Consider the following 17,174-nt stretch of genomic DNA (forward strand, 5'->3'; position numbering starts at 1 on the left):
GAAGATCTTGCTCCATTAAGCACAGCAGAGCAAGTGCTGGGATTGTGTGGTTTTCGTTGTTGCCTAAAATTCCTGAGAAAAAACTTTATTTTTGAATATGTAATGTAGTTGTATTTGTTGTCTTCTGGTTCAAAGGAGGAAAGGCTGTTGTTTTAAGGTCACTGTCGATGGCCTTGATGACGATAAAGCACACATATTCATTACCTGAGGACATCTTTGTGAATATTAAATCAGTCTACTTACACATTTAGAAGCATTCACTTCACTCACCACTCAGTAATATAGAGTGTTTTAAAAGCCCTCAGTTAACTGATTTCTAATGGTTCCCTCACTGTTGTAAATTCAGAAAACATACATCCACAGGAATGAATAACCGTTGTGAATATTCATTAACTGACTCATTAACTGGTTGGTGTCATCACTTGATGAGTAAAATATACTTCGCATCCTGACATGTTTGTAAAATGTTCAAGTGAAAGTCAAAATGACAAAATCTGTGTTAGCTTACATATTTGACATTTTGATAAGGATCTATGTGAAAGCCACAGTCATTAACAATTGATACTGAGAAGTATACAGGGTACATATTAGTTAGGTCGCAAGGTAGAGATATAAGTGAATGTTTGAAAACACTTAGCTAATACTAACCCTAACATATTGACCTGGAAAACCATATGAAAGTGTTGAACATTGAGCCATTGAGTTCCTCCTAAATTTTACTATTCAAAGTCGAGACTTGGTAGAGTTCACTGTGTTAAAGGGCCATTTTGTACATTTTTCATACTGTAAATATCTCGGTTAGAACTTTATCAACCGCATTTGAAGTTGCCTCCTCTTCTTTCTAGATTTAGTTGACAGTTGTTGGCATACTATTTCTGTCTGTTAACTGGTTGAATTAAGGATTTGCATGCTTTCATTGCAGAATTCTGTTTTATTAACGTATGTCTGCTTCTTGTTGGATGTTTGTACGTAAAAATGAGATTACTGGAAGGAAATAATGAGGCTGGTATGTTGATGTAAAGTCAGCAACACTTTGCTTTTAATGAGATATAAATCTTGTCATGGAGAACATATATAAAGGGTAAGGAAATGGGACAAATAATCACACATTGTGCATTTGGTGCAGTGGATAGAATAAATACTGTAGCTCTACTGAAACATCTATTAAATGACCCATGTCTTTTTTTTTTTGAAGACTTTATTGGGTTGATTTCATAATGTTTTGCCAGATTGCTCAGCTCCAGTAATAACAGGGATGGGGTAATAATTAGGTGCTGCTGGCGGACATGTGAGGACATGACTGACTCAGTGGTGGGTCCTGACTGCAGGGTCTCTGGAGACAGACAAGCAGGCCTCAGTGACTGTTTGACAGAGAACTCAGCAGCACCCCCCTGCTGAGCTGATTGCATTGGTCCAGGCTGCTTCTCACAGTGTGCAGTGCCTCTGCAGTGTTTAGTAACTGCTGAGAAGTCAGACTGCATAAAATCTAAGATAACACAGCATCATAAAAAATAATTGCCCTCCTATACAAAAATTAAAATTCACACTTTGACAAGCAGGGTTTAATTTTTTTAATATTTGAACAATGACTAGACAAATGTTAACCATTTTAATTTTTAGTTACACTGTGAAGTTTGACTATGGTCATTTGTTGTAGTGTCTCTCACGTGGACAACTGTAAATATTATTTCTTACTGAATACGGATTTAACTTTATTTTTTAGTCTGTAAAACTCTGCCCGAAATTGAGGATTCACTGCAGCATATATTATTGGGTCACTCAGTGATGTGATACAGGCAACAGACACTGACAGGATCTCCACATCATGGATGATCTTTATCTGAAAAAGAAAAAATAGTACAGGTTTGTAAAAAAATTAGAGATCCTTAGATAGACCTGCAACATAACACCCCATATGTGGTCACTGCATGTGCACATAAGGTCACTGAAATGTTTTATATATGCATCAAACATTTAGATGTAATCTATTTTGACCCTTTATGCTCTTGAAAATACAAGTAAAAGCGTTTCAGCTACTCACCTGCTCAAATTTACTTCTAATGTATTGGAACTTTTGAGTCCACAGGAATGAAACATTTGGACAGTCTATTATAAGGGCACAGATATTCATCTACTACAAACAAAAACACTTTGTGATGTACAAAAATGCTGGGAAAATTAGCATTCTTTGTTCTGCATTGCTTACCTGTTTATTGTTGATTTTGTTAACAGCAAAATTCACCACGATAGTTGTGATTAATGGGAGCCAGAATAACAGGAAGCTTATAATTATATAGCCAGCGCGCTTAGCCATTTTGCTTTCCTTATTCTTTTTTGCTCTTTCTTTACTTGCTTTTGAAGGCATCATGCAAACAGCACCTTCCATCTCCACATTTTGGTTTGTAGCTTCTGTTTCAGGAGCATTTCCTGAGCCTGGAGTTAATGAAGGTATTTGATCTACCGTAGTAACAGCCAGAGTTTCTTCTCTGTAGCTGTTCTCAGCTTGTTTTGATTCATTCAATAAAGCAGAGATAGATTCAGAGTTTTCAAACTGTGCAGGAGATGCAGCGTGGGGGTTGGCTTCTTTCATTTCAGAGGGTGCGTTGTCAGGTTTAACAATCTCTTTGGGCTGTTCTTCTGTGTCGAAATTGCTTGACAACTTCTGTGGCTTTGTTGTTGAGCTCTCAACACAAGCATCATCTACATTTGACGGTTTTGATTCAGTTTTAGTTACACATTGGTTGGATTGCTCTGGTCCCTCTGTTTTAAAAGAACTGTCCTCAATCTGCACTGCAGAAGGGCTAGATTGTGCTGCTTCCAAGTCAGTTATCTCCACTGCATTGGTTAATCCTTCCTTATATTCTGGACTTGTGGAGATGCTTTGTGGAGCATTTGCTGAGGTCGGTACAGCAGCTGAAAAATCTTTCTTGGATGAATTTGCTTCAGGTTCTGTCACCAGCTCCAGTTGAGCAGCACTTTTGCTTATAGTCTGGTTTTGCTCTGACTTTCCGTATCCATCTTCCACTGTTGCAATTTCTTCTTTCTTCTCTTTTTGTTCTTTTTTATCTTTTTTTGAAAGCTCAGAAGTACCTTTGTCAAATATTTTTCTATTGTGTGATCTTACATGGACGAATATGCGAGAGTAGAATCCAGTGATGACACCAAAGCAAACTGCCCAGAGTGGGAGCAGCATGTAAAGTCCAAATGTGTCATAGGAGGATAACGTTTCGCTTTGTGATCCTATGCATTTCACATTCACAGGTGAGTCTTTCACAAATATAAGACAAAAAATAGCCACCAGAATAGCCAAGGTCCAAGTTAGAGGGATCAGTATAGTAATCCTTTTTCTTCGTTGACTAGTTTTGAAGGGCTGTGTGATGGCCTGGTATCTCTCTGCACTTATGCACGCCAGCGTTAACAGCTGGATACAGCAGCTGAAAGAGAAAGAGGCCACTTGTGTATCACAAATCGAGTTGTCCACGTGTCCTCTTTGATACACAACCATAAGGATTGTTAAAAGAATGGGGCAGTCAATTACACATCGCAGAATGTCTATAATTGCGAGATTCACCACTAGTGCATTGTTCGAGGTTTGCAGTGATTTCTGGTGATATACTGCCAGTAATACAAAAACATTTGCAGCAATCCCCACAATAGACGTTACCAACAGGATTAAACCATTTGCAACTACAAAAGCGATGTCAGTGTATTCCTCCCAAATGGTGTTGTTCCCAGAGTCCCATGCAGGTGTAGGCTCGTCTCTCATCTCCAGGTTTAGAGTGTCACCATGTTTAGTTCTGCATCTTAATTCTTTCTAAGCTCGGCAAACATGCATTAAGTCTGCTTCTCTTTTCACCAAGTGATTCTCCACTGATGAATAATCTTAATGGATGAACCTGCAGCTTGGACAAGTATCCGCCCTTTTCATTATCACTCCGCAGCACCAGCAGGTCACCTGGGAGTCCTCAGTGTTCACATTCATTAAAAGTCTGTGCTGTGTATTCACAGCAGAGACAAATGGAAAAAAGGATGCTTGTTAGAAAAGTAGTTGCGTCACATTTGTCTCAATCCTATGGCTAACTTTAAAAAGCCAAGAAGAAGCTTAAAGCTGAAATCATAATGATGACATTACCCCACTGGATTGCATATGATGTGCATATGTGTGCGTTGAGCAGCTGCCCATTTCATTTATTACAGTAATTCACAAAGGTTAAAAGCTTTGTGTTAAGCATGCCAGATGGATTGGGAGCTGAATTGGCTCAGAAAATAAAGGGGGTCATGCTGCAGGATTATAGCATGATACTGTGTAATCCTGTTTGGAGGTGAAGTGTGAAGTGTTCTTTCTTTCAAATGTGCACGTGAGTGGACTATGTCACAATCTGGGATTAGATCAACATGAAGACAAAACATTTTCCTCTTGACCCTCCATAAAAATTGTAAACTGCAGATTAAAACTGGACATTCTGGAAAAGAAATTCTGGCAAAGCACAAAACCATTCACTGAACCTCTGTAAACTGAGAAATGAGCAGTTGCAAGGTAAATATACTTTATTTAGAATTGATTCTAATTTATAATATTACTGTAGTTTTAAACGTTCTATTTTTACCAACACACCAAGATATAATATTTAACATATAACAAATCCTAACTTCAAAAGGATGATTCCAAAACAAAAAAATAATAATTTTAATTAAAAATTTAAAAAAACATAATCCTGTTAGCACTAACAGCTAACATTCTCTTTGTGTTCTTTTGCTTCATCTTTATTCACTGATGCATATTAATCTTCTTTCTGCTGACTCAGTAAGAGCTCAGGCGTGTGCCATGTGTTTGAATGCGGCCCAGAGATTTTGTCATTAGTTCACTCTCCTCTGAACTGTCTAATCCCCTCTGAAATGTATAAAGATTAAAAATACATATGAAATAATACAAATGCAAAAATGCCAGACCACAGAGCAGGCTAATTAAGAAAAGTTTGTTTGTTTTTTTTTTTACCAACTCACTCCCCATTATTAAAACTTACACGTGGTGAGATGTGCAGCACGTTTCTTGACAAGTGCATCTGAATGTGTTTCTAATGTGAGTTTTGCAATTTTGCAGAACTGATTTTAGAATATTATGTCGCCTTAGCTTTTCCTGCACCTAAAAATAATTGCACTGAATAAATCCTGTGAGTGTGGTTGTGAGTGAAATTCTCCATACACTCCAGCAGTCTAAAGTTATACTCCGTGCAGGATATGTTTGGAAAGTGAGCCTTGGCAGAAAGCAGAATTTCTTGCATAATCCACAATAAATAAAACTATTTGGCCCAGCTGCCTGTGTTAATTAGAGAATGAAGCTGACTAATGTTGGCTTTAATTTTATTTATTTACATAAGAAAAGATGCTGTGTATTACATCTTACATAAAATCAGAGCATTTGTTCTAGAAAGGGCCTTGAAATATAAAAAGGGCTGCATGGTCTGCTGTTTGTATGAATCAATATTTCATTACACAACAGCCTGAAAATGTTTAACATTTAACTGTGTTTCAGAAAGGAGGAATTGCCTTCTCGCATTTCATGGTCCAGTGTATTTTATATATGAACAAAAAGTCAGAGGTCAAAGATTTTCCTTTCCTACAGTGTCTCTCTGCCCTCCGGCTGTGTTTCACTCACCTAGTTTAGTTAAAAATGCATTTAGTAAATAGCAAACTACAGATTGAAACTACGATTAAAATCTTGTTACTTTTTTGCTAGTCCCCCATATTCACACATGCTGGCAAACATCAATGGAAAAAACAGTAAGAGTTCATTTAAACACACCGAATACTCTTCTAGAACAAAAGCTAAGGACACTAACACAACTATAAAACAATTTGATAAAATACCAAAACAACATAGTCTCAAAAAGAAATTAGGCAAAATAAGGAGTGAACATAATAAGCAGTGTTCAGTTATATTGAGTTATGTTGCATTACTGCATGTTCTAACGATTCCTTTTTATTCTGTCCACCATCTGAATATCAGCTTTAAGTCTGAGCTGGATCTGTTGTGATCTGGCTACAGTGAAGACCTCTCCGTGAGACCTCAGCCTAGAGATGTGCAGGCCTGTGTCCCTGATGAGTCACCAACAAACACTGATAATCAAGGCAGCTCTTATGTTATTGCAGGAGAAAATCAGAGAGGCAACACCTTGCTGCGCATGTTGCTGGTCCTGCTTAAGGAGCGCATGTTGATGCCGACACTTGTTGGTCCGTGGGGGATGTAGCAGCCGCATGACAGCACCTCCAGAGTGGAATCACGAAACTGGTAAGTATAGAAACACATCAACATGCTGCCAGGAAAATGTATGAACATTGTTTTCAGGCATTAAGGTGTTTGAAAATATATTTTGATTGTGCCTCTGCATCTCAGATTCATACTAGTTACACACTTTAGCTGCTTACATACCTGCTTGTTGGAAAGGAAGTAGATGATGGGATTATAGACAGGGCTGGTCTTAGCAAAATACATTGGCATGGTGGCAACCAGTGGACTGATGTGGAGCTCTGGATCTACAACTACCACCACTGACAATGCCGTGTAGGGTAGCCAGCAAAGAAAAAACGCTATAATCATGGCCAGGACCATACTAATGGCATGATCATTCTCCTTTTGGCTGGAACGCCCACCCTGGAGCTCTATACTCCTGTTCAGCTATGAGCAGAAGACAAATTTCACCCACATTAAAAGCTATTATCTTGTTTCAGTGGGCAGTTGGTAGATTGCAAACAGATGAGGTTGGATATATGAATTTGAAATATTGCTATAATGGAATTCACCTTATTCATGGACGTGAGCACTTTGGAGTAGCAGTAGATGATCACAACTACAGGGACAATGAAGCACAGGAGTGTGTAGAAGATCAGATAGCTGTAGTTGCTCCAGGATCTGTCCTCCCAAGCCAGAGAGCAGGAGGTCTGGACTCCCTCAGGACCGTAGGAGCTCCAGCCGAGTAGTGGAGTCACGGCCCAAAACAAGCAGAAGACCCAGACAAACACAAGGCCGATGACGCACCTCTGCATGCTCAACTTTAAACCAGCTCTTGGCTTACATACCACATTGTACCGCTCATAGGCGAGCAGGGTCAAAGTGCAGAGAGACACCAGACCTGGGAAAGAGAAACACATTTGACAACCAAAACTTTAAACCAAAACTATACATCCATTCACTAGCTTTATCTGAAGATTTTCACTGCATGTTTTTGTCTGAAGACAATAGACAAATTACATCTGTGAATGCAGACCATAAAATGCAAGTGAAGAATCTAAAAAAAGGTAGAAAATGGGCCTTTTACTTAATTAATAAATGATTTAAGAAATAAACAAAAGAAACCAAAGACACAGAAAGTAAACATTTTAGTTCAGCTCGAACTCCTTCAATGACAAACTGAACAAACAAAAAGTCTTTTAGTCTGTATTTTTTTAAACCCCAGACAGACAGAAAAGTACATTGGTCTGTACAGCCTTTATAAAACAAACTGCTCTCTCACAACTCCACTTACCAAAATAATTGACTGCAAATCCTTGAAACACACAGGCTTTGTGGCCAATAAAGAAGGAGCCATGGTAGTTAGTGATGGTGACAACCAGCGAGCCGCACAGGCCTATCATGAGGTCAGACACAGCGAGGCTGAGGATAAAAATGTTCATAGGCTGGAGGAGAGACGGATTCCTCACTATCACGATTATGACCAGACAGTTGTTAAAAACCGATAACACTGTGTTAATGAACATGAGGAAAGAAAGGACACTGTAGCCCACCCGAGGGAAGATGGTGGGTGCCACAGTCACCAGCTCGGCGTGAATGGATGAAGCTTGAGACTGGGAGCTCCATGGCGTGCTGTTGTTGTCCATGGTGACTAAGTGAAGTTGAGCTGTGGTCAATCGACTGTGGGGCCAGACTGTGAACCTGTGCACTTTGCTTAGCTCAGGACCCAGCGTCATTGATCTTATCGTTTCAGATCCCCAGTTAAATCACTTGGCTTTTCTTATTTTCCAAGATCTCAGATTGTGCACCTGCCTGACAGAGATGCAATGCAATATGGGAAATTGATCCATAACACGATTTGGAGGGATTAATCCAAATAAACCTACTGCTATAATGGTAATTGGAAAGTTGGAAAGGAGAAACAGTGCTCAAAATTAACAGAGAAATTATGAAATATTTCTTATTTTGTTGTTTATAGAAAACACTCTTAAACACATAGCAGCTAATTAAATCTCAATACATTATCCCATCATGTCAAATTGTTTAAATTAATAACATAGACACAGTCATTAATCCATTTCCATTTTAATAAAAAGTCAAATAAAAATACACTTCAGCAACACATTTAAAACTACAAAAACACAAACCATGAGGTCTTGGTTGAGGCCACTGTTATTTAAGAATTCCCTTTGTTCATTCATTAAAAAACGCTATGATTCCAGATTTTCAAGCCTTCGTTCCAGCCCTTGTGAAAACATTTCACACATTTTCTGCAAAGTGTCAAACTCTAGAAAGTCAATGATGCCTTCACAGATCAAATAGCAGCACTCATGCTAAATATAGCAGTGATGTTCTATTTCTTTTTCTGTTTCTGACAAATATTAACATTTCTCCTCTGCTAAGATAAGACATACAGGCCATGATGTGTAAAACTTAAAAGAAAGATCTCAGAACATCAGTATGCAATGCGGACATCACAATGTGCAGCTCCAAGAAAATGTAAAAAGATTACCATAAATGATAGGCTTTTACAAAAATATATACATTACAGTAATGTGAACGAAATATTAAGGCAACAGAGTTCATAAAGTAAATCTCACATCTGAATATTTCACCAGCTCTTACACTTTTACAGATGCAAAGGATAAGAAAAGGCAAAGGTCATCTTTAAGCAGGATGTACAAACTGCACTGCAGAGATCCACTATGACAAACTTAATGAGACTACACCCCATTTTTTAAAAACTTTGTAAACACATCATTTTTGCATCAACATAACCTTCTCATACGCACAGAAATGCACACAGACATACAAACCTTTTAGCAATCACGGCCTTCAATGTGGAATATTACATGCAATAAAAATCTAAAACACAATGATTTTTAAATGAAAATGTCAAAATGCTTATTCTTTCATGTGCCATCTGGATGAAAATCTACTGTTCCTGGCTGATTTTTTTGAAAGGATATACATAACTATAACTATAACAACTAGTTTAAAGCTAAATAAATATTGTTCAGTTTACATGAATAGTACCAAATATCCACAATTTAAATGCAGCATGCATTTTCTAATATGCCATATTTCAATGCCTGGGGGGAGAAAAAAAAAAGTTAGATTTTAAGAACTGCGTTAACCTCCCTTTCTCTCTAATCGGACTCTGCTTTAGACCTGTGCAGACGTGAGGAGACATTCAGGCCAGCAGGGCTGTATTCAGGCCAGAAAGGGGACTCGTGCTGCAGAGGAGTGCGTCGCGGGAAGAACGTGTGCTGTAAGTCATAGTTGAGCAGGCAGCTGATAGAGGCCATGTAGATGTCAGCAAAGCGAGACAGACGACGTGAAAAGTAAGTGGGATTGTGGTACGTTCGGAAGAGACTCCCAAACTGAGCATTGAAGATGTCCTTTGTTTGTGGCCTGTTTTTAAAAAAAAAAAAAACATATGCATACCATCAAGATATAGGTAGATCAGCTCTACACACTCTCAAAGAATTATCAAAACTGCTTTTGACTGTAAAAGTAATTTATCTCCATTACTTCATGGCTTCTCTTTCTCTGATCCACTCATCAACGACTGCTTGAGATGCTGGATCCCTGTGTACCTGTTTGGGAACATTGCATAGATGTTAGGCCCAAACATTTTAACACTGAGGCGAAAAGAGGAAAGAAGAAAAGCTGCAGGGAAGACAAGACACATATGTTTTTAAGTGTCCTGACCTGCATCTGTTCGATAAGACCAGTGAGTGACTGTAACCACGTCATCACGTGCACATACTGCTCCGTGTTCATAATCTTGATCTCCTTCCTAAGCTCAGGGATGATTGCGCCTGTCCTCCAGCCATGTTTTAGTGTTAGATCCTGCAGAACAAATGACCAGAAGATCGGTCTTGAACCAATGTACTGTATACAACATGATCTGTCAACAATATAGGAATTCACTTGTTTGGTGGGAGGTCAGGGTTGTGTGTCTTGCATGAAATATTTAAGCAATTAAGACAAGACGCTATAAATTATAGAGTGGAGTTTCAGGCTTAACGTATCTGTACAGTCACAGAACTGTTGCATACTCAGCTGCATTGGACACCTCTGACAGCACAACATCGAGTCAAAGTAGTTGGAGATATGAGTTGAAAGAAAACAGATTTAAAGCCTTAATCTCTCGCTCTCTCACTCACACATATCCACAGAAGAGTGACCCAGTGCAAACACCACCAATTAAAACGGAATCTGTATCTGTTCCATGAGAGATATACTGGATTAAAAGCCCCAGTTGAAATGGATCCAGGGTAGTGAGAGCATCCTTTTGGATTTTGTGCATTTGGATTCCTTAATAAAACTGCTTAAATCAGAAATCAATTATTTATTTATCCCTCCCTCCCTTGAAACTCATTAGCAATGCAGAGATGCTTCGGCTCTGTGTCCACTTGCAATAATGATTTCATCCTACAGCCAGAAAGGCTGACTGCAAGCTGTGGCTGGTGCAAACCTTATATGCCATGTTCTATCTCTCTAAATAAGCAAGACAACAGGTTCGACAGCTGGCTGTCTGCCATCAGCCAGGCATTATGCCAAAGATGTAAACCCCGTCTTTCATTATCGCCATTTGCAACTGATCAGACAGACATTCAGATGTTCAAGTTATAACAATTTATTATGACGCAGTAAAAAATGATGCTGGTTTGTTTAATGTAGATGAGGCACAGCTGTTGGAGAGTTGCTAGGTTACAGGTAAAAACGGTAAATTAACTACAGTGATCCTTACTATAATAGATGTGTGTAGGTGTGACATATCAGGAGACACTGACACTCATTAAAATGTCTGTTGGCCAAACCCAGTGCAGAGCTATAATAACTGTGGTTCAATGCTCAACCCAGTTATTTCAGTATTGTTATTCTTTTCCCTCAATAGCTATGAGCAGAGTTAGGATAAGCTCTTCGAGTTCTAGCAAAACACACACCTTAAATGGAGCATGGTCAAAGCATTGCTTCCTTCTTTGGTTATAATATCGAAAAATAAATATCTTACACACTACCGTGTTTTGTGTACTTATATTGAGTCCTTTGTTTTAAATATGCCTAGATGCTGCTTACTGCCAAGTCGCTGTAGATGTGATCACCAAAGTAAAGCACTTTTGATCCCCTCCAGCCAGTGAGCCGCAGGAACTCATAAAGGTTTCCCTGCAGCGATCAAACAGACACATATATTAAACCATGTGGTTTAGAAGGAGTAATTTGTCACAGGTGTTAATCTGGCATGTCATGGTAATTTCCTGGCGCATTACCTGTTTGTAGATCTGCCCTTTGTCCAACCTGTGAATCCTATCCCACAGCAATGCGCCTTTGTCTGTCACTCGCCTGAACGGTCTTTGCAAAAATACACAAAGATCTTACTGATGATATTAACATCTCCACATACGCATATATATGTACATCTTGTGTATAAATAATATACAGTCTACGGGTGAATGTTGTGGACTAGTGAGGCCCCTAGTGGCATAAAGAAGGTATAACATGGACATAGTATGAATTGCGGACTCAAAGACACTTACTTTCTCCTGTCATTGAAGAAACTAGGTTTGTCGGCTTGAACAATAACAACATCAAATAGCTCCCTCCAGTCCTTCCCTACAATGTAGGTCATTCCTCGGTTCCTGAGGAGAAAAAAAAAAAAAATCAAGATATTACCTTGTCAACACCATCTTAAAGCTCATCATGAGGATACAATGACAAATACCTGAATGAATGTGAATGATAGTGATGTAAACATTTATAACAGTATGTCCACCTTTTGCTAAACTCAGTAAAACTGCCATGTTATCTTTACTTTGGCTACAGCATGTTGTGTTGCCATGATGACTGAATGAATAGACAAGCTGTTAAATCAAGGGCATAAGTTTAATGTCTTTTGCTACTAGGAAGCTATTTGAGGTTGGATACGCATAGCTGGTCATTTTTGCAATCAGCCCTGACCTCAAAAGAGGCTCAGAGGCAATGACTTACAATGAATTACAAATGCTTGCGAACAGAAAGCCCTTTGATGTGAGGCTGCCCATCCATAAAAGGTGAGACATTATACAGTGGCATTAATTAAATATTTGTACACCAATACATGGTATTTTTAATTTACCATGTCAACAAACATTTGCACTCTGATTGCTCACACTTACACAAAGTCAAAAGGACTATTGGTAATGAGGAACATCTTTTTTCCATGCTCTGACAGCTTCTTCAGCACAGCATGGCTTTGCTCACCATAGCAAACATATTTCTCTGAAAAATAAGAGACAAATAAAAAGAGAAAGAGTGCATGGGGGCTGATATTGATATAAAATATGCAAACAAAGCAAGCTTTTTATTTGTATCTCATAGACTCATTATTTCTAAATCAATTTTTACGCTTTGGCAGCAGCTCAGATGTGGCAGTATAATTTTTTTTCCATTAGTTCAAAGAAAGTAATAGAAATCAAAGAACATTACCAATATCTGCCTCCACTGCTCGGTACATAATTCCCTTTACGTGAACATCTCTAATGGCTTCCTATGAAGAGGAAAACGTAAACAGCCCTCAGCCAGGAAGTCATGACTTCAGTAACACAATGTTAGCATTCAGCTCCAGTAGCAACACTTTTCTCTGTATATATAAACAGTTGACTTGGAAGCACAAAGAAAGTGCATCTGTGAATACAAATGAAATATGAAGAAAGCAGAGCCTGGAGTTTAGTTACTTTGGTGAGACACAGAGAATGTTTCCAACACTTAACTTCTGCTCCCTGAATGGGTGAACAGAGTGGGGCATTTCAAGGCAAACCTAACGTTTATTTTTTTACAATTTCATGCTGACATAAGTCAAAAGATTAAAAAACAGTGGGGTCATAGTTAATAGTAGAAACAAAAAAGATTAAGACGGGTGCCTTGAATAGATATAAGAGGTGTTCACAGAACAGTGTGTTCATGATGGGTTTTAATAAAAGTGACTGTCAGAAACATTACACTGTCACACTGACAGGACCAGCAGGACAGCTGCCCTCAAAGGGAGCACAGCATGAATTTCTCTCCCCTCTCCCTCTGAAGTAGTGCTGCCACCAGAGAACAGACGCAGATGGCTGGAGGCGGCTTTGCTTGACTAAATTTAGACACTGGTTTTCAGAGCTATAATTAAAACGGCACTGAATGGCAGGAGTATCATAGCACACCGTGAATTTGTAAATACAATGAAATTCATGTACATGTGGCTGGGAGATCCAGCAGAGTGCTGCTGAATCATCTGATCACAATTTCCCAAAACGCCAACCAAAGGAAGCAGAATAGTACCAGGGTAGTTTACCTTTACGTCTTTGTAGAGATGGACTGGCTCGTAGTCAATGTTGTGCCTCATGAAGAAGTCATTGACACAGGACAGCAGGGTCATCTCAGGCAGGGAGAATATGTCCATGAACTGTTTCATGGTGTGGCCATGAGTGCTCTGCAGGACAGTGATTTACATGATTATACTCTCTTGTTTTTACACATCACCTGTGTTAATACAGGTGTTGCAGTGATCATCACCTTGCCATAGAAGTCACTCATGATCTCTAGAGGTACATGGGAACCTTCATACATTGCAATAACTTCCTCATCCGGAACTGGATTTAGACCCCTGTAGGAGAAACACTAGATATCATAAACATGTAGACAACCATAGCATCAAATCTGTACTTTTAAATACTGAAAGACTGCATGGAATACATATTAAATACTTTTTTGCATTTGCATGAATCTGTTTGCATTCACATGCATCTGTTCTCTGGCCAAAAGAAGCATGTTATACTCAAACAGTGTTGTATGAATCATTTCTCATCAGTGTAATATTTATTATCCACTAGCCTTGTGTGAGAAATAATACATTGCACATATACCTGTATACAGTTCCCAGCTGGATGTAGTGAAAAGCATCTATCTTCATCAACAGTGCCTGTTGCAAATCAGGAAATACATTTTTATAAAAATGATCTTCAGCTTAGAGTTGAAAATATGCAAATATTTTTAGAGATGTGTCACTTTTCAGTTAGATAGGGAAATACTTCCTCACCTTCTGAACATCATAGTGAAGACCTCTTACTGCAAAATTAGGAATATACTCATATTTTCGCAGACCCTCTGGATACTAATGAGATGTTAAACAACATAAGTAATTAGATGTGCTGAACCTTTAAACAACTAAGGAATATAAGTGGAAAAAACACAAGATGAATCCATGATCCACCTGTGCAAGTAACAAATAGCGTGGTATGAGATAGTTGTAGCCTGTTTAAAAATATTGGTGTATATTTTAATGATAGAGATTATTGATTAGGTCTGTATGGACACAAATGCACTTGAAGGACCAGCTGCACACACCCTGTGTTTAGAGATGAGGATGTCTCGTGCTATGTTGAAGATAAGGGTGTGGAGGTGGCTAGAGTAGAACGCCAGGGTATAGTCATAGTCGAAGCCGTAGATCTCTATGTCTCGCAGGCTCATCTCATTGTTGGCAAAAATGGTGTCAGGGTTGACAGAGTTGGTGGATATGACTTGGATCAAATCTGAGCAGAGGGACACACCAGGTTATTTTCATTTTCATTACTGTCATTATTACTATTACATTACTGTCTATCAGAATTTCATAATACAAATAGGTTCTTTCAATCAAGAAATTAGAAGTTTTGCACAATTATAAACAAACTTGGCATGTTCTCCCTGTGCTTGCGTGGGTTTACTCCGGGTACTCCGGTTTCCTCCCACAGTCCAAAAACATGCATGTCAGGTTGATTGGTGACTCTAAAATTGCCCGTAGGACTGAGTGTGAGTGTGTGAGGTTGTCTGTCTTTGTGTGTCTATATGTGGCCCTGCGACAGACTGGTGACCTGTCTAGGGTGTACCCCTGCCTTCCACCCGAGAGAGAGCTGGGATAGGCTCCAGCGGATCCCCGTGACCCTGAACAGGAAAAGCGGGTATAGAAGATGGATGGATGGATAAACAAACTTGGTGTATTAAACTGGCTGCTTTTGGAAGTACTGAATTGTATTTAGAGGTTTCACACAACACAGAAATATTTATTGCAATGCACAACAGCAACACCACAACCTGCAAAAATACCTATAACAAAAATATGCATGTAAGTTTTTAAAGATAGACATAAATGCATGGCTGCTGCATTGAAACTGTATTAGATGTCACAGGTGTCCCTATTATTTCGTCTACGAGGTTTTCAGGCTGGATTTGTTAGAAATGCGGATATAATTTGAGGCTGTGTAATAGCTGGTGCATAACTCCACTGGAAACATTAGTCATAACAACAGTTCTGCATGTTCAGCAGTGCTGTGTCTTCAAGAATGAATGTGTATGACCGTTCATACCTTCCGTCTGTCTTTTCGTCTCATGGTAAACGGACCACAGCTTATCTGTGGTGTCCCGGCCGTCCGAAGAGCTGCTACAAACAGATGCTGCGTAGTTTTTGGCTGTGGGCTGATGTGACAGGAGCTGACCGACTCCAGCTGACACCGCACCGAAATCCCGTTTCCATGGCCGCTGGTGTAAAACATTATAAAACACTGTCGCCTTCTGCAGACAGTCCCTGTGCTTCAGAAGGGTCGACAGGGGTAATGACAGGGGGACCATGGCTCTGTTCTTTGGGGAGCAGCCTGCGTTCAGGTCGCGGTAGTCTCTGCATGCGGCTGACACAGTCCCCTGTAAATAACCACGGCCTCTCTGAATGGTTGCGGGGCCTGTCACTTCCGCTTTCGTCAGAGGTCGCAGCCAATCAGAGCCTCTGACCAGAAGCATGTGGAGTACTGTAATGAAGATAGATAGCCAGATACAAAATATATAAATATACATAACCCAGAAAGCCATCCATTGTTGTTTAAAACTGTAATGTAATGTAATGTGTAATGTGCTGTAATTAAAACTGACAAGTTAACGTTACCTAATGCTAAATAAAATAATACATAATAATAAATAAGTCAGTATTTAGGTTTTTTGTGAGATGATTTTTATTTATGCCGGAAATAAAAGTCTATGTCGTAAATCAAGATTTTGAACTTTATCATTTTTTTACTTCGTTTTTGCTGTTGAGTCAAACAAATGAGATGCGAAGTCAATTTAGACTTTAAAGTACAGATACTTATGAAATGAATTCTGCCTGAATAGTTCTGAGTTTGTCTCAATATTGTGATAGGTAGCTTCAAACGTTTGTCTTATTAGGCTATATGATGATTTTGATTTCCTATTTCCAAGTACTTTATATTGTCATTTATGAATATGCATCTATTATTTTCTCCCTCTTGGTGCAAATGACAACTAATGCACTACACTTCCATACACACATACGCACACATACTGTATCCCACACGCAGACACACACACACTCCACCTATTCACACTGTAACTTTAGCTGCTGTTTGACACCTGTAGCCTGATCCTGCACAGGTACGTATAGGTTAAATACAAAAGCCCAATAATGAATGTGCACATTTCTGTTTGTCCATATATACAGGTGATTCCACCAAATCAAAAAGTAAAAATAAAAATAGCAAGATATTTCCATTTATCTGCATTTTCAAGTGACTGACTGAACAGGAATCATTATACATACTGTGTGTTTATAGCAGTATATATTTATTGGAAAAACATCACAGATCGCCTAAATTCTACACCACACATGTATTTTAGAGACTAACATAGATTGAAATAAAAATGATGAATAATAGAGCCATAAAACATCAATGTCTCGAGGCTTCTGTGTGACATTTTGCTGTGACATTGCATAAGAAAATGAGAGTTGAATTAACATGTTTTCTCCACAGTGAGCGGTACATTTTGGGAAGGGACGTGCTGATTATTCATTCTCGTCCAATGAAGTCTAGCCACGATTTTACGTTATTGACTTATGTTGAAGAATCTGATTGGTCGGCATGTACCATAGACGCTG

The 17,174-nt window shown here is 38.9% G+C and overlaps 2 protein-coding genes across 2 annotated transcripts; both read right to left on the bottom strand.

Moving 5' to 3' along the window:
• Window positions 1-6,157: 6,157 nt before the first annotated feature.
• On the bottom strand, window positions 6,158-7,875 carry parietopsin. The gene is made up of 4 exons (XM_026311142.1): window positions 7,524-7,875; window positions 6,802-7,130; window positions 6,431-6,676; window positions 6,158-6,286 (listed from the first exon to the last, which is right to left on the bottom strand). Exons 1-4 carry the CDS (start codon window positions 7,873-7,875, stop codon window positions 6,158-6,160), a joined length of 1,056 nt encoding a protein of 351 aa, XP_026166927.1.
• A 423-nt stretch (window positions 7,876-8,298) lies between these two features.
• On the bottom strand, window positions 8,299-15,961 carry nt5dc3 (5'-nucleotidase domain containing 3). Its single transcript, XM_026310700.1, has 14 exons — window positions 15,601-15,961; window positions 14,603-14,787; window positions 14,295-14,369; window positions 14,122-14,177; window positions 13,772-13,862; window positions 13,551-13,688; window positions 12,704-12,764; window positions 12,394-12,496; window positions 11,776-11,877; window positions 11,509-11,590; window positions 11,318-11,404; window positions 9,944-10,084; window positions 9,764-9,828; window positions 8,299-9,643 (listed from the first exon to the last, which is right to left on the bottom strand). Exons 1-14 carry the CDS (start codon window positions 15,860-15,862, stop codon window positions 9,379-9,381), a joined length of 1,713 nt encoding a protein of 570 aa, XP_026166485.1. The 5' UTR covers window positions 15,863-15,961; the 3' UTR covers window positions 8,299-9,378.
• Between the last annotated feature and the right edge of the window lie 1,213 nt (window positions 15,962-17,174).

Source organism: Mastacembelus armatus, chromosome 6 (assembly GCF_900324485.2).
Source record: "Mastacembelus armatus chromosome 6, fMasArm1.2, whole genome shotgun sequence".
NCBI classification, from domain to species: domain Eukaryota; kingdom Metazoa; phylum Chordata; class Actinopteri; order Synbranchiformes; family Mastacembelidae; genus Mastacembelus; species Mastacembelus armatus.